Consider the following 19,228-nt stretch of genomic DNA (forward strand, 5'->3'; position numbering starts at 1 on the left):
GCATCTGAGGCAAAAAAGGAAATAAGTTAAATTTTGCAAATAACTCCTTTTTCTTTGGCTACTGATGGTAGTACGGATTCAAAAGCAGTTAAACTTTATCCTATAGTTGTCTCTATCTTTAATGCTCAGAGAGGCCAAATATCGACTCTTCTATTGTCATTGTTAGAGAGTACCGACAATACAGGTGAGAGAATTGTCTCTGTTATTAATTGTGAATTGTTTTCTCCGTTACTTACTTCACTTCACTTAATTGCTCTCGTTCCCACTGGAACATAGGGCATGCGTTAAACGTCTCCATTATGGTCGTCGACTTGCCAATGCTTTAACTTCCTTCCAAGTCTTCCCTGCTTCAAGAACCTCCTCCTCTACAGTCCTCTTCCAGGTCTTCCTAGGACGACCTCTTCTCCGTGCCCCTTGCAGATTCCATTCCAATCCTGCGAGTTCTATAGATCCCGCTGGCTTCCTCAAAATATGACCTATCCATTTCCATTTCCTCCTCTTGATTTCCACTGCGACTGGATCTTGGGTTTGTCCCCGACGAGTCAGTCAGCGAACACGAGACACCCCAGGGGTGCTCAGTTCGATGGCTGTAGGCTTATAAAAATAAATGAATGTGGCAGGATTTACATAGGGTTCGAAAAATAAGCATGTTCAAAATGTAGAACAAATATGACACTTTTATTGAATAAAATGAGATATTAGCCATCCTGCAATCTGTGATAATGGATATGATCACTACTTTACGTAATTTACTGTGGCTCTTGATGTAACAAAATCAAATGCAAACAAATGGGATGGTACAGGTAAGTTGTTTTCCCTACCATTCTAACAGAGTATTTTACATTAGTGTATTCTTTTCTTTGATTTAATGTTATTAAATTAGTAATTTAAAGTCGAATTGAAATTTGTTATTTAAAAAAATGAGGTCTTGACCAAACATTCCTCGAACAATCTGGAAAAATGCATTAATTTCAATAACGTGTGTAAAAGAAATATCCTAGATTCATTAGTTTTTACTTTCATGGCAATATAAGATTGAAATTCGTTTTATCAAAATTTTGGTTGACATAAAAAAAATATGAAAAGTTGAATTTGCCTTTATTTTTCTAAGTTAATCCGTGACGTCGGATATATCTGTTCATGTCGTCTCACATCTCTTTTCGTGAGAACTAATACAGAACTTATGATCATTTGGTTATTAACTGAACAACATGACACGCCTTAGGAGCTTGCGAAAATTAATAAATGGAGAAATATCATCAGTGTGGAAATCCCATCCACAATCCATCAATACTGTCAAAGTGTCACACATCAGCACATCAAAACACATAGAAAATAATTATCTTACAACTAGAAAATCACTACATCTACTACTAACTACTGAAATTATCAAGAAGAAAATATATACAATATTTACACATCGTCGAGTGTCGATCAATCTTATCACTCTCCTGTTAACACATTCCATTATGTTCCAACAAGATCGAGTTACCACATGAGTGCGAAATACTACTTTGAAGAATGAGCATGCCTGGTTACGAACCGAATATTATTAAAATATTTAATTGAAGATCTGTTCTCCAGACCTAAGGTCTTCATGAACATCAACCCATACCTTAACTCGAAATTATTACATTTCCTAAACACGATTGGAATATTATCATGAATTTGGGAGTACATCGAGTAACATGGACTTTATTTTATCATCTGAAGACACTATCATCTTAACTACACTGCATAACGTCTCGAAGATTCCATATTTTCATTACATCCTGATCAGCATCAGGCACAACAGTATTACAACATTAACGTGTGAAAAACTCAGTTTCACGAAGATTCATATCATACGCAACTATTCCACCTAATTTACACGTACAGTACATCACAATGACGACTCTAACTTGTTGTATCCCAATATCACACATGTGTAGTCGCGAACATAAGGACCCATCATCGTCCTAAAAATACGTAATATTCTCCTTAAGTGCGTCTCGATGATTAACTGATCCAATTAATTATCACATGCTCCAATGCACGTACTCTTAATTACATTCATACATGTAATGTGAGGTACAAGTAGAAGTCCTATTTCCATGAAAATGTCGAAAATATTATCAAAATATTACCTCATCGAAGTCGCCAGACATAGATTAGCTCACATTCGTAACAAAATTCACACCATAAGCAAGGATGGTTTCGATAACACATGGATAACTCTATCAGAACCCTTGCTGTCAAACTTATTGCCACGTGGTCATTAATCAGCCAAGTGTGCTAATTTTACGACATATCCCATCGGAAGAGACAACCAGAAAAATGTCTAGAAAATAAATTACTAGATAATGAAGGGCAAATCTAAGAAGAAAGAAAGAATGGAATAAAGCTACATAGAACAGATATAAATAAGACGTAATTGACTTAACTTAGGAGATGTCTTCACATCCATTCCATCTTTTCCTGGAGATGATACGTAGAGGTCCTCCTTCACGTTCACTCGTGAAATTGCTGAAACTTACATAAAGTGTGTTACAATAAATTCTAAACAACCACGTAATTGTATGTTGGAAATAACACGTACATTAGGAATTAATATCTGCACATTCGACGTCTGATCACAGCACTATTCCAAGTCGTAGGTTAACATAATCGTAGGAAGTGTAGAGCACAGGAACGAAGCCACTATCCCTGATGATAGTATTCCAAGGTGTTCTGCGTTGAAAATCCGCTGGCAAGGTCTCCGAAGTGACTGATGATAATAGTTCAGTAACACATCAGCATGTGTGTGTATGTACTCGTATGACTTGACTTAAATATCGTGTCTGGCGCTCATGAACGGAAGTGACGTCAACTTAAGTACTGAATTCTTCTGCGGTATGATTATATCATTTTTATCATCATTTTAGCCAAATGTCGTGGAAATTAATTCAAAAATTTTAGTTTTTAATTTATATTATCTACACGTGCAATTACTAATCCAGTTTATTATAATATGATCCATGAGCATTCCATAGTTATACATGTTACGCCACCAAGATATTATAAACATTTCATTCATTTTGTTGCATGTAATTACAGGTGACACGCGCTAGTTGCTTTTTATCTCTCGTCCACCTTTATTATTATTATTATTATTATTATTATTTTTTTTTTTTTTTTTTTTTTTTTATCGGCCGTACTGCCACCCTCTTCACGTCAGAAACCAGTTCTCTGTCACCGAGTCGAGGCCGCACGCGCTTCCTCGCCGACAAGTGAACTCGGGCCGCACACCAACACATACACAGTCAGCTGTGACCTACTTACGGTCACAGTTTGTTGTTCTCCATAGCTCGTCATTGGATATAATTTCAGGCTATCTGATATTTATAATGTGCCGTAAGCAATGGTTTTCTCTGTTGTTAATAGTGAATTGTCTTCTTTAGGGTGGTAAAATTGCATTTCTTTTTCATCTGACAATACATACACAGTGATAGGGGCAAATAAAGGTGTTGCCAAATTTGTGAAGAACGGGCATTTTTCTGTTTATGTCCCAGGTTGTTCATGTCATCTCATACACATTTGTGCACAAAAAGCAGCAGCCCGATTACCAGTCAATAGAGAACTTTTTGGTTCAGTTAAGATTCTTAGTCTTTTCAATATAATCTTGTCTTTCTGTCAGCACAATCGTATTACCTTTATCAGCTTTTGTCACAACAATATTATAATAATAATAATAATAATTATTATTATTATTATTATTATTATTATTATTATTATTATTATTATTATTATTATCTATCTTCTTCTTCAATAATTTAATATTCTTATTCAACTCCTTATGGTTCTTGACCGTATGTTCTATCCTATTGGATAGCGTTGTACTTAGAGTTGGGTCGGAGTCGTTCAAAGAAAGGAGCGCGCTCCTTTGCTCCGCTCTCCAGATGGAGTCAGCTCCGGGGAGTCGTTCGAAGGAGCGGTTTGCTCCAAGCATCGCACGGCTCGAGGAGCCTAGCCTCTTCCACAACCCCACCCCTCATTCACTCGCTCCTTCGACATGCTCCAAGCATTGTATCGCTCTTGCTTCTCTTATTTAAAGATCTGTGCGTCTGTGCCACTGCTGCCAACAACATTGTGAGAAGGATAGGAAGGAAATGGTTGAAAATCTATATCATTAATAAATACATTCTAAAGTATGTCCTTGCATAGAATATTAGAATGATATAATTCCAAGAATAATATTTTTTCCTGTTAAATATTTTTAAAATAAAGACGACAAACAATCTGTGTTGGTAGGCTGTACCCTTGTTCACCCCCACCCCTTACTACAAACTGTGTTTAGGAAGTAATTCATCAAATAGCCATTGCAATATGGTTCTTCTCGAAGAATATCTTTCTTGGAAACCCGACAAATTGTGAGAAACACATACACAGGAAGAGACAGGGTATCAACATCTGTTAACTAGATGTGTCACTCTCAGTGTACCTACCCCTGCAATAAAGGCATTATGACCAACTCAACCCATAAACCATTTATTAATAAATTAATTCTCATAATTCCCGTGTACACTGAAAAAATTAGTCATTTCCCTTCTGCAGAATGTGATCACTTCCATAACGCGACAAATTCCTTTGTCTTTCTTTAATTATTTTATACTAAAACGAATGTGTCAAAATTTTGAGTAGACAGCATTATCTGCTTTTTCCGTTTTATTCATTGGCACCAATGATCCATTGTGAACTGGAGTTTGTCGAATATCGGTCTATGGTCAGTTTTGTCTACAGTGCTCAGTGGAAACCATGGCTTTAAGGCAAAAGAAAAAGAGTGACATTTGGAATTTTTTAAAAGATTTAGGCGATGGGAAAGCAAAGTGCAATTTTTGCTCAAAACAGATTTCGTATAAAAGTGGCAGTACATTCAATCTCTCACGCCATGTTTGAAATTTACATCCTATTATGTTGTTATCTACAGAATGGCTTACGCCCGCTCTTCCCTCTTCAGAAGAAATTTCGGATGATTGTAGGTCAGGAATGGCTTCGATTGCAACTTCTAATGGAGATGATTGTGCAGTCACACCAGCATCAGCTGAGCAAAGTGGAACGCCGCACCGGAATTCAGGTCAGACGTGCATTAGTTCCTACATGCACCGACCTCTTTCCAACAAAAGGAATAGAGAAATTGATTTTTTAGTTTTGGAGACAATTGTGGAAAATTACTTGCCATTCCACGTCGTTGAAAGTAAAAAATTTAGGACACTGATTCATAAACTCAATAATGCTTATAACTTGCCCACAAGAAAAACTCTTTCGCAAGTAATTCTTCCGCATTTGTATAATATGACGAAAGAATTTGTCAAAGAACAATTGGAGTCCGCAGTCTATGTGACATTAACTACTGATGGTTGGACTTCTATGAACAACGATTCCTACTTGTCCGTGACGGCTCATTTCATCAAGGGAGTCGAGTTGGTATCTGTTCTACTGGAATGTTTTAAATACGACGAGAAGCACACGGCTCAAAACTTGGCTGAAGAACTCATAAGAGTTGCTTGTGAGTGGAAAGTGAAGACTAAAATCGTGTGTATTGTTAGCGATAACGCTGCAAATATTGTGGCTGCAATACATCAGACAGCCTGGAGGCATATCTCATGTTTTGCCCATTATTTAAATTTAGTTGTGAAGTGCGGACTCCACTGTATTCAAGACATAAAAAAAATGTGGACTTTTTCAAACGCAGCTCACAAGCTGAAGGCAAACTGTGAAAAATGCAGGAAGAGTTGGGTGAACCAGTCTTAAGTATTAAACAAGATGTGGTAACGAGGTGGAATTCCACCTTCGTTATGCTCGAGAGGATTATTGAGGTCCAAGGAACTCTAATTTCAACAATTGCCTTAAACTACCCTGATCTGCTGCAGCTAACATGACATTGAAAAGATTAAGCAAGTTTGTAAAGTGCTCAATGCTTTCAAACTGGTCACTGAAGAGATGAGCAGTAAGAAACAAGTGACAGATACTATTATCAGAAACAACATCAATGTCCATACAAGACTGATAATAATACTAATAAGATAATTTTCAATTCAGATAAAATCAAGAATAAATGTATATTTAAAAAATCAGGAATATACAAATTGACATGCCAAACATGTGGACAGTCTGGAAGAAGTTTGGCTATAAGGTACAAAGAACATGTTAATGCATTCGGCAATGGGAGAGCATATGGTTGGGAAGATTTATAAATTTACAGGCATTTCTAATGACATGGAGTTAATACATTCGGCCCAAAAGGAAAAAAGCATGAATGTTTTGGAAAGTTTAGAAATTTATATGGCACAAAAAATGACCTTGAGTCCAGAAGAGAAACCCATTGTACAAACTAGCGTTTGATCTTTTAAGGAAGAAAAAGAATAAAAAAAGAAGGAAAACTTGAAGATCTTAAAAAATGTATTTAGGTATTCTCATTCAGTTCAACAAAATATTAAATTTTATGTAATGATCATTTTATAATATTTCATTATATTCTTTATTCATTGCTATGGTGAAATGAGGAAGTTCTTTAAATTGTAAGAAAAACAAAAGTTAGTGTTATATGTTTTATTCCTTGAACTGACATCACTGATGAAGGTAATGGATGATTTTCCCAGAACATGTATGTTAAATTAATAATTTTCTATCATTAAGGTGTATTGACAAGGTGGACTCAAAATAAAACTATAATAGTTTCTTTAATAGATTCTTTTTCTAGTTCGGAAAAATAGCAACTTCATTGCTATGATCGACATAAAAAGAAAATGTAGGATGCTAAAAGGGTTTAATGTGTCACCTATTCAATACATATAAATTTTTAAACATTAGGAATTTATTATTAATTCCATTTGAGACATGTTTCGCCCTTCATTGAGGGCATCATCAGTCAAATTACTTCCTCAAGGCAAAAATCAGGTACCTGATTAGTGATAAAACTATAAACATTAAGATACATTACAATGGGCAAAATTAAGCAACCAAGAAAAAATTTTGTTCACTGGTGATACAGTTAAACAATTGTTTATAGACTTAGTAGTCGGCACCAATGCGTAAAATCGCTGGGTATTTTAGCAGAGTCCAGCAGTGGTGTTCCGAAGAATAATTGACACATTCGTTAGAAAATCGTTGGAAATTATAAAGTTTATACAAATATTTACATTGAGACAGTCGGGGGAGAAAGGGTATAAGTATCTGGCGTGAATGTTCGTAACATTAATTACTGCCGTTGGTTGAACGATTACAGGTTGACAGGGTAACTATACAGTAATTTTGCAATTCAAATTGAACAGTTGAGAAATCACAGCTTATATACATATTTACAAGAGAGCAACTTGGTGAGAAAGTGTATAAAGAAGTCTAGCATCAAGTGCGTCCCGTTGTTTTAGTTGTTGGATGACGATTGCACCACTTAACACATCAGTAATATGCAGAGCGGCCCAGCCTTAGTTTATATCACAGGGGACAGGGAAAATTATTCCATAGTCACCATCTGCTCGGTAATGAAGTAAACAGATTGCTCTATTACCATCACTTCCACAACCTTCGTAATATCCACATAGCAAAATCATTAAAGTGACACATCGGTTATTTTGCCACGGCATTATTAATAAAGTTACCAATACCAAAAACATGAATGTAACATATTGGTGGTTTTGCCAATGCATGATTTGTCTGTGTGTTATTGATTATTGATATTTGTTTTAAGCCGCACCAACATGACGATGGGATAGGAATGGGGAGGAAGTGGCTGGCCTGGTGTGAAAATGGGAAACCACGTAAAACAATCTTAAGAGTTGCCGACAGTGGGGTTCGAACCCACTATCTCCTGGATGCAAGCTCCCAGCCGTACACCTCTAACTGCATGGCCAACTCGCCCGGTCGTCTGTATGTTACACAGGCAGCGTGGAAATTGTATATAGTTCCACATTTGTGACTTTGGCATTAGAATCTACTAACCTTAAGAATTCTCAAGATGCACTTAAGTGAAAATCTCAAATTTTGCACATTTGTGCTTTTTGTATTGGCATGACGATATGTTCTCTTCTTCAGCGGCTTGTAATCTACCAAGCTTTCCCAGGACTTGTTAACATCACTATCTTTTCTTGCCATACAAATAAATGACAAATTATTTGTCATTTTAAATAAAATATATTTTATCATAACTCATAAGAAATAACATTATTATATGTCAGTTTAATAAAAATTATTGGAAGTTATTATATGGTCTTGTGTTCCAATTTCCAGTCTCAATATCATTGTCGTCATCATCAGTGTCCCACTCCAGTCACCTGGGTGTTTTTAACAAGCCTCCTCCACTCCTTTATGTCCTTCCACTTTTCCTGCTCCATTACTTCCGCCACATCCAATCCAGCTTCTCTAATGTCCTTCCAAATCTGATCCATCCACCTTCTTCTCGGTCTTTCAACTGGTCTCTTTCCCTTAACTTCTCTTTCCAATTCCCTTCTTGTTACCCGTTCCCCTCCCATTCTTTTTACATATCCGAACCATCTCAGTCTTGCTTTCTGTATGTACTGTACTGACGGTTCTATATTTTAATATTTTGAATTCTCTCTCTTCCTGTCTTTTTAACCGATGTTCTTAAAAATTTTATTTCTACTGCTTGGATCTTATTATCTTGTCTCTTATTAGTTACCAGAGTTTCTAGTCCATATGTTACAACTGGTATGAAATATGCTTTATATAATGTTAATTTTGTTTTCTTGGGTACTTTGTCATCCCATAAATGCTCTCTGACTTGATAATAAAATGTTGTACCTTACTTAGTCTGTTAATTTCAGGGTTGATTTACTTCTATTAATAATGCCATAAAATACCATATCTATATATATAAAATAAGAGTTTTGTCTGTACATTGCTCAGAATTTGAAAAGAATGGTATTTCTGTATTGGTTATGTTCATAGTAACAAGGAAATGCAATTTTTACTTTTCCGTAATGTATGTCTGTCTGTCTGTATGTCTGTATGTACACGCATCACGAGAAAACGGCTGAAGAGAATTTAATAAAAATCGGTATGTGAAGTCGGGGGATGAGCCTCTACAATCTAGGATATAAATAGTTTAACGCACGCTGAGTGAAATGGTGGTTTAGGGGAAGGCCTAAAATTGAATTCTCAAATATTTATATTATTAGTGGTCCTACCAACAAATACTACTTAAATAATGATATTTACAATTAAATTTCCGATCATTTGTGTCATACATTGTTACCGTACCGGCTTTAATAACACAGATATTCATGAATTTGTATTTTTGTTGCCATGTCCATATCAACGCCGAGCCACGAGAAAATGGGTTAACAGAATTTAATGAAAGTCGGTGTATAGAGTCAGGGAATAAGAAACTACAGTCTAAGTTATAAGCAATTTTATTTGCCCGGTATGAAATTGTAGTTTAGGGGAAGGGGCCTAAAATTTAAATTTTAAATACCCATGTTATTGGTCGTATCGAAAAGTACTACATAACAAAAGTTATAGAGAATACAATTTCTGACCATTTATGTTTTATTCAATTTTACCGTACCGACTATGATAAGAGTGGTATTTAAGAAAACTGAATGTGAAGGCCTACAAATTGAAAGCACATAACATTGATCAACAAAAACCTTACATTGACCATTGTTTGAGGTGATGTTCTTTGTCTCTTATGCTGCCGCTCAATTCCGATAGATAAGGTTACCGTACTGCTGCGTACCGAGAATAACTGCCTGCCTGAATATTGGCGGGAAATAGGTGGAGAGTTAGAAAACTTTCTTCTTTAGCATGTCATTCCTCTGGTTCATACATTTTCTGATACCGTACTAATGTTACATAACTCACTGGTTCATCATAGTATTCCAGGTATTCTATCCCTACTCTGACGCGCTGAATGAGCAGTGTGCAAAGGCAGAGCTCACTTAGTAGTAGTAGTAGTAGTAGTAGTAGTAGTAGTAGTAGTAGTATGACCTGGTCTAGAATTACAATTTAGGCATATTCCAAATTATAACATCACAATTCACTAAAAAACTCAAAATTCAACCCTGAAAAGAACCGTTTCTTATAAAGAGCTTCTTCCTCTTCACTTTTCTTAAATTCTACATTCATTTTATTCAAAATTAGCAGTGAAAAGGGGATTTCTCCTCTGGCTTGGAGGAAAAAATTGCCTCCAAGTTAGGTAGCTTTTCCACCGCCATTGTAGTGAATTGAGATTTTCCGACTCATCGGGTACTCCTAGGAAACAGATTAGTAAAAGGGCATAGTTTTTACCCTGGGAATCTCCACTATTCGACCCCCTCCCCTCCGAAAAAAAGACTAAGAATGTTCACGGATCACGGCTGTCTGCGGCCTGGTCATTCCAGCTGTGGAATTTTGGACTGTTAGATCGGCAGCGTACTACTGTTCGTTAAAAGTGAGGAAATGTGTGGTTTATCATTTGTTGCATAATTTCATGTGAAATCATTGCTTTTACTCGCGCCATTCCTACTGACGTCGCTGTAATGACCTATGTTCATTTCGGTTGGGAAAACCACTAAGACAGTCTTTCTGAGGATGTAAAAAGGCAGGTGAAGAGTGAGTGTCTGTCATTATCATGCAATTCTCCAACCTAATTGTGACTGATAGTAGGCAGGCGGACCTACCATTAGAATGAAAATTCCCTAACACAGTCTTCATATGAGAAAAGACATTTGGTGATTTCTCCGGCGTGTTTCCAGGGTAACGTTAAGAGCTATGCAATTTAATACAGTCTTGCTCACAACGTGTTCTCTACCTAACCTACAATTCTGTATACAGTGTAGAATTCCGTAGTGAAGCACGGGTACATCAGCTAGTTTAATATAAAATCATATATAATATAATAAAATACCGTATTTACTCGCATATTGGCAGACTTTTTATGCCATTTTTAAGGTCCCAACTATTATGCAACTATTATGCAGAAAATTTTCAGACATAATTTTTACAAGATCTGGGAAATACTGTAGCCATTGAAACTACTTGTTTTAGATGTATTAATGCCGTATTTACGCGAATAATCCCCGCATATTTTTTAAAAAAATTCGAGGCACGAAATTGGGGTGCGGGTTTTATTTGTATCAAGGTTGCCAACACGCTCCTGGCTCACCTAGTTTTCGATGCCGAGTGTACAGTTATGCTTTGTGCAAGTGTAGATGGAAGAAAACTGTACCCATATGTCATATTTAAACAGAAAACAATTCAGACTTTTAATTCTAAACTGACTTTACATTTTTTTAAAATAGTAGTGTAGTTTAAGAGTAATTTAAATTCAAAATTTCTCCACGTCACGATAGAACACGTCTTCCGGAATGTGCAGGGGTAGCTTTCCGCACTTTCACTCCTTCGGTGTGTCTATAGTGTGTTTCACAGTTGAAAATAGAGTGAAATCGTAATTCTTTTGTATTCAGCATTTTAAGGAAAGCCACAATATCACGTAGCAGGCAGTACGCGGAAAAGCAGAATCCACAAAAACTTGTGAGGGTTGGCATTTCTGAATTACAAGATGGCCAAGTAGCTTACATACAGATCACAGTGAATTAAAAAATAATGTTATGTCAACATTACTGCTGACTTTGAAAAATTAAATAAGCATGGGCCTAGGTGTGTGCATAAGTCAAACGAACTGTGTGCATTTTTCGGTTAAATACGTTTTGTTCCCGTTCAGAAAAATAAAACTTATTAGCTGATTCTGGAGAGAGTGCATTTCGCCGATCCATTATGATCAGCCCAGCCATTGAAAAAATTCTTTCGGCAGGTACAGAGGTGACTGGAATAGGAAGATACCAGAGGGCTACGTCACTTAGACCTTTCGATGTATTTTCCTTAACCCAGAATAGATGGCAACATATCAGTTACAATGAATCTCCTTAGCATTTTGTCAATCTTTTTTCTTTTCCTCGCTATCTTCGCAGTACATCACTACGGTGTTACCACTATCATTATCAGCATTTGCTTCAATATTTTCCTTATGGAAAAGTCTTAAATGGTCCAGAAGATTCGATGTTCCCCCACCTGTCGCATATAACCGACCTCGTAAAGAACATTTTGCCTGTTTTCTACTGACTTCTCTTTCAAAGAAATGCCATACCTCCGATTTCCGTTTTAGCATTGGAAAATGCCAGATGTACCTTTAACACAACGAGCGATTGCACGAATCCGTTCTACTGTTTACTGTCGTGCCCAGCTGTAAGTTACTTGGTCTATATTTCGCAAACCTGTCTCCGAGCACTGGCTAGTGACGAATCGTATGACTCGCCTCCGGATGCCCTTACCTCTCCAACCCTTCTTACTACCACCGCTCTCCGTTCCCCTCCGTAAATATGCTCGCCGTTCGTCGGTAGTACCGGAGGTAAACGGATGGGGCATTTCAATCGTATCTCTGATTCAATCAACGGAGAACCGCCTTCGCTTGCCAGCACTAGTGTTCATTACTAATCAGATCACGAATGCAAAACAACCTTTGATTTTTCACACGAGATTCTGAGAAGAAAACGTCGTCTTGGATTCGAAGAAATACGGTATCACTCCAGAGGTTTCTGTGGCAAACATTTCAGTTTCCTTTTTCAAACGGCTCACCTAACCTAACCGTGTATGTATCATGGAAACCTTTTTTAAACGCATGTAGAGAAATTATAACCTTACTAAAAATTTAACTAGACGTGAGAAAATATAAACTACCCTCTGAAATCAGTGATAGTACCCTGCCATATCTTGAGGTGTATCACTTTCTTACTTAATTTCAGTATACGTATACCATTAAAATTAAGAGATCCTTTACTTCACCCTTTATTTTTAACGAGTTAACAACTGCTATCGGCCATGTTATTTATGCATTTATTGCGAAAACGTCTTGTCCTCTTTCATTTCAAATTTTCTTTTGAGTACAGCAGTCGACGGGTATTACTAATTGACTCCAGTATCGGCTTCGAATGTTGACGAGAGAGCTCGCAAATGCACATAGCACGAAAGCTATACTGTACCAAATACAGTGTGTGTCAAACTCAATTGTCAAACTTTGCAGCTCTCACAGTTGTTATTTACTAGTGTATCAAACTGTGTCTTCCTAGTTTATTTGTAAGGCAAGATATTAGCAAGTCTTGGGAATGCTTAGTAGATTATACAGCCGCTGAAGAAGAGAACATATAGGTTCTTGAAACATGTACGGCATTTAGCTGACAATAAAAGATTGTAAAAGTTTTAAGTTATCACTGATAGATTATTTGATTTCTGAGCGTCACGTGGGACTGTCTGGGGGAGTTTGTCGGGAGTTATGAAATATCCTGTATGTTTGAAGTAATTTCTTTTTAAAACTTTGTTCTCAACTCTTTGGAGATAACTAAAGGCTTGTACAGTAGATTGCCTGTCTTCCCGAGACTGCCATGCAAGTCATTCTACTGCAGGCATCTTTTCCAGAGTTGAGATCAGGGCACACTGTTTGAAGTTATGGGAGAAACCTTGAGTTCCATCAAAATACTAAATTTTTATGTTGGAAGATTTTTGTTGTTTTATGGTGGTGTTTTTGTGCTTGTCAGTTGGAGGAGCGGTGCAAAGTGGAGATGGAGAGCCATAAGCAGTTGCTGGACAAAGAGTACGAGTCATTGCTTCAGCAATTCAGTAAGGAGCTGGAGAAGCTTCAGTTGAGGCATCAGCAAGAGCTGGAGCGCAAGCTGAAACACAACATGGCTGCCGAGAAGAAGCTACAGAAGGAGATCACCAGCAGGCAGGAGCAGGACCGCAAGGCATTCGAGGCACAGAAGAAGAAGGAGTACAAGGCAAACAAGGAGCGCTGGAAGAGAGAGCTCAGCCTCGATGAGTCGACGCCGAAGAGACAGCGCGATGCCACCTTACAGTGAGTAGTCTGTGTTTCATTCTACTAATTAATTCATTTGTGTTGAACTTCCCAGCCTATGATCTTCTTTGTTCTCTTGTTATTTATAGTTTCTGTAGTACAGGGTCTTTGACATTTTGTAGCACCATTTAAAAGACAAGTTTCCGCAACACACAACAATCCAAGTATGATTCACAAACGAAGTATATTTTCTGCATCAAAAACTGTACATATTCTCTAAAAGACATGTAAATACATCAGCAGTCTGCCAGAAATATAATGGGAGCAAACACCGTAGGAACAAAATAGTTTCTCGTTAATTTAAGGTTGTGACACACTGCATAGCCATAGAACATGACAATGTACTGTACGTCACTACTAGGTTGTATGCAGTATCTCACCACCTCGATCATGGGGGGTCTGTACTGGAGACTCTGACATTTTTCTTCTTTTGAATAGTCCTACTTCGAACCAGGCTTGTTCAACTGTCTGATCTTCTCCCAGTAGAACTCCTTTCTTCCTCAGTGTTTCTTTTTCCTGAAGACCATATAGTTTCTTCAGCATCTGTTCCACAGTTATGTCCTTCTCAGTGTCCATCAGCCATGTGGTATGAATTTTGTTTTGCCAGAAAGTGAACAGGCTACTTTCCTTTTCCTGCTGCAGTCAGAACCTCTCTGTCTACAATTATAACATGTCTGGTATTCCCCACCTTCCAGTACCAGGCCCAGGATCATGGAGAATTCTTCTCTTCCTGACTACAAGTTTTCAGTCAAGCCTTTACAATTTAGTGACAGACGCTCCATGGCACACAGGGCTTCAGGACGGATATCTGTTTAGTAGACCAAGCAAGCTATCAGCTTGTATTCGGAAGGTAGTGGGTTCGAATCCCACTGTCGGCATCCCTGAGGATGGTTTTTCCATGGTTTTCCATTTTCACACCAGGTAGATGCTGGGGCTGTACCTCAATTATACTCCATACGGCTCTACTTCAAAATTGACGTTTTCTCAGATTTTGGCTCTGTGTGGTGGTTATGCACTGAAGCATGGACATCCAACCAATTCCAAGCTGCCATTCATATCGATTTATATCGTCAGAGCATGATTTCAAAACCTAGTTGTTTGATCACCAGACTCCAATTTGCCTGTTTGCTTCCACTCTAATTTAGCCCTAATTTAGCAGTGACAATTTGACAGTGCTATTTGTATTGCCACCAGGATGCGGTAGACTACCTGCCACTTCCGGGGACGAGACTCGGCGAGTGAGTGAGATGAAGCGGATACGGACAGGCTGTCGTGTAGTGAGGACGATGACATAGTCAATGAAACTAGCACATTCGGAGTTTATGTGAAGTTAAATATGTGTAGCGAGTGTTCCTGCATTGTATATTTAACTGTGTAAATATATCTTGTTAATAATTCCACAGATCCAGATCTCCAGTGATATGAACCGGCTACCTACCTCGTGTCCTATACCTACAATCCACTACATTCCTCGTGCTATCCTACCTAAACCTTGTACATATCCTAATTCACTCAATTCAAACTCGTCTACATTCCTATCCCACCTCAATTCATGGTCCTCGTAGACCGGATTTCACTGGGTTCTTCGTCAACGTGCAACACGCGTGTTTGTGGCGGGACCGAAGCGTCATAGCAGCCATCTTGGCAAAGAATACAACTGCTCCTGATAGCAGCCATATTTGCAACCATGTTTGTTCCAACTCCGGTCAGTTTGTCCGCCATTGTGATTTCCACTTCGGACGTTGCCATCTTTGGTCCAGTTTATGTCAACCAGTGATCTGTCAGCGCCAGAGGAAATGCGACAGCCACGCAGACCAACTTCGATGCAGTACCCTACGCAGCTACTGTAAGTACAAACTCAGTTTCTGATTCCTATTCTTTCCCACTATGGATTCCAAAGAAAAACAACTCCTTGTTAAGACTAGAGGCCTAGCGAAAGCCAGTATTACACGTGTGCACAACTTCGTAGTTAACTTTAAAGCAGGGTCAAGTATAAATGCAATCAAGGCAAAACTAGACGATCTACCCAGAATACGAGAAAGGTATGAAAATGCCCAAGATAAAAGAGAACTGGAGGATGAAACTGAAGATCATAGTGAAGATCGTGATAATTTAGAATCGTACTATGCCGTAGTAGATCAAATTACAACATTAATAGAAGAGAGTGCAGAAGCACGGTTGAAACAAGGCAACTTTTCTGGTGCAACAAGTGATATTCACTCTGGTTCATCCAAGAGAGAACTAGCTCTTCCAACTATTAAATTGCCATCATTTGGGGGCAATATTATTGATTTTCGTCATTTTTCTGATACTTTTACCAGTTCAGTTATAAACAATGACTCGCTTGAAGATATACACCATTATTTGCTATCCTCACTTACTGGTGAAGCACATAACCAAATTAAGAATCTTCCCATAACCACCACAGATTTTAAGATTGCGTGGCAAACAGTGTTTCAAAGATACAATAACCCCAAACTTATTGCAACATCTCACATTAAGAACCTGCTAAACCTTCCATCTGTAAGTAAAGAGTCATCGACGGATCTACGGTCACTTCTGAATCAAGTTTCAAGTCATCTAAATGCACTTGAGGCACTTGAACTTGATATTCCTTTGCATGAAATTTTCATATCACAGTTGATTCTGCAACAAATTTATTAGACCAGCAGAAAACAATGGGAGCTGTCATCAAAATTGAAATTTGCGAGATTAGACGAATTATGTCTATTCTTAGAAGACAGGTGCCATGCTCTTTAACTCATTAAATCAGATCAGACATCCACTTACGGCATGCTACTGACATCAAACACACCAAAGCAGTAAGACAGGCTTATGTCTCTACTGGCAATAGTTGTTTATTTTGTGATGGTGTTCATCCACTTTACAAATGTTTAGATTTTTCTAGCAGCAATGTCCAACAAAGAATGGACTTTGTCTAACAGCATAGATTGTGTTCAAATTGTCTTAGGCCTGGACACATCGTTAGTAACTGTTCTTCAGGCTCCTGTTATTCATGTGGCTTGAAATATCACACTCTACTTCATCGAGCCAATCAACCAGTCCCGCGAAGGCAACTTGAAGCCCTGCCTGGAAGACACAGCAGCGCTGATGTCGACCAGCAACGAACTGTTACAACAACGTATTGTTCGTTAAAGGCAAAACCTCAAACCCATTACTTTCCACTTCCCTGGTTAAAGTACGTGATGGATATGGAAGATTGCAAACTTGTAGAGCGCTCCTAGATTCATGTAGCCAGTCACACTTCACTACAAATGCCTGTGCAGAACATCTCAGCTTAAGGAAGGTTCGAAACCGAATACCAATACAAGGTATAAGTAACGCTGCTACAAAATCTCGTCACCGCTACCGTTAAATGTTCACTCCATGCACAGCGATAACCAAGTGGAAATCAACTGTGCTGTGTTGCCAAGAATTTCGGCTGATCTCCCAGGATCGTATATTAACTTTGCTGACTGGTGTATACCGGAAGAGCTCCCTCTAGCCGACACGACTTTCAACCAACCTGGGCGTATTGACATGCTAATTGGTGCAGAGGTATTCTTTCAGCTTCTTCGACCGGAGAGACGGGTGAGACGAGGTGACTATCCTGTTCTCCAGAACACGTAACTTGGGTGGATACTTGCAGGGCGGTTTCAGTTAAACAGAACGGCTAAAGCACCTCCACAGACCATACAGACCTTCTTCGCCACGAGTGACAATTCCCTTGACCATCTGGTTCAACGTTTCTGGGAATTAGAGGACATCGATCAGCCAATCAGATCACAGGGTGATCTGGAGTGTGAGAAACATTTTACTGCCAACACCAGGCGAGATGCTGAGGGAAGATTCACTGTACGGCTTCCACTTCGCGAGGATTCAACAGAAGTTGGTAACTCGCTCACAATTGCTAGGTCATGGCTTCATCATCTTGAGAGATGACTGAAGAGGAACACCCAACTCGAGAAAGACTACGTGAACTTCTTAGAGAAATATGAAGCTCTGGGACATATGGAAGCCATCGACATGTCGCAACTTAATGAACATAGCTACTACGTGCCCCATCGCCCGGTTCTTAAAGAGGCAAGCTCTACTACGAAGACGAGAGTTGTATTTGATGCTTCTGCCACCACTGCTAGTGGGAAATCACTCAACAACATCCTCCGAATTGGGCCGACTATCCAGCAAGATATCTGGTCCATCATTACAAGATTCCACACTCACCAAGTGTGCTTTACAGCCGACATTCGCCAGATGTATCGTCAAGTAAATGTTGATAGTCGTGACTGCAACCTTCAGAGAATCGTATGGCGCCGATCACCGGAAGAACCTATAAGACATTAGCAGCTGAAAACAGTGAAAGTTATAAACTTCATTTTGTTCTGTATTGAACTGGGATTACAGTAAAATGAAAATTTTAGCTGAAAACAGTCACGTACGGAACAGCTTCAGCACCCTTTCTCGCTATTAGGTGCCTTCACCAGCTCGCTATTGAGGAGTCTTATCAGTCTAACCAAGGCAGCAGAAATTCTCCAGAGAGATTTCTATGTGGACGACTGCATGTCTGGGCCAGAAACCCTTGAGGAAGCTGTACGAATGCAAGAACAACTCATCGATCTCCTTCAAAGGGGAGGTTGCCAACTTTGAAAGTGGTGTTTCAATCATCCACGACTACTCGAAGCTGTTCCTCCGGAATACAGAGAAGCTCAGTTGCCCCTTCAACTCGATAACGGCAATAATGTCAAAACTTTAGGACTCTTGTGGCATCCTGCCACTGATCAACTGCAGATTGTGAATGGTACTGGGTATACTGACGTCAACGGACCTGTTACAAAAAGAAAGGTACTTGCAGTCATAGCATCAATACACGATCCGTTGGGACTGATGGGTCCATTCATCATCTCCTGCAAATATTTCCTGCAGCAACTCTGGCAACTGTGCTTAGGTTGGGATGAGAAGCTACTGACAGAACTACTTCATTTCTGGGAGCAACTGCAAAATCAGTTTCATCTTGATAGTCGAATTCAAATCGACAGACTAGTGTTGGCGGAGGGCATTGTCACTAACATTCAATTGCATGGGTTTTCGGATGCATCTGAGAAGGGTTAATCAACAGGGTGAGTGTATCACAAGGCTACTGTGTGCTAAGTGAAAGGTCGCTCCATTGAAAAAGGTCTCCCTTCCTTGTCTAGAGTTATGTGGAGCATTGCTTCTAGCTCATCTTCTCAAGAAGGTGACATCAATCTTAAATTTGTCTATTAGCAGCATCCATTTATGGACAGATTCGACTATAGTTCTTTCGTGGATTGCAGCATCGCCTACACGGTGGAAAACTTTTATTGCCAACAGAGTTGCAGAGATACAAGA

At 38.7% G+C, this 19,228-nt stretch overlaps 1 protein-coding gene across 3 annotated transcripts in view; it reads left to right on the forward strand.

Moving 5' to 3' along the window:
* Tao (Serine/threonine-protein kinase Tao) overlaps positions 1-19,228 on the forward strand; it is a 549,291-nt gene that overhangs the window by 354,493 nt on the left and 175,570 nt on the right. For all 3 annotated transcript variants that reach the window (XM_067158891.2, XM_067158894.2, XM_067158892.2), the window contains exon 10: positions 13,545-13,861. In XM_067158891.2, coding sequence (XP_067014992.1) covers positions 13,545-13,861 — 317 coding nt within the window. The remainder of the gene's footprint in view (positions 1-13,544; positions 13,862-19,228) is intronic.

This window comes from Anabrus simplex, chromosome X, assembly GCF_040414725.1.
Source record: "Anabrus simplex isolate iqAnaSimp1 chromosome X, ASM4041472v1, whole genome shotgun sequence".
Classification (NCBI taxonomy): Eukaryota; Metazoa; Arthropoda; class Insecta; order Orthoptera; family Tettigoniidae; genus Anabrus; species Anabrus simplex.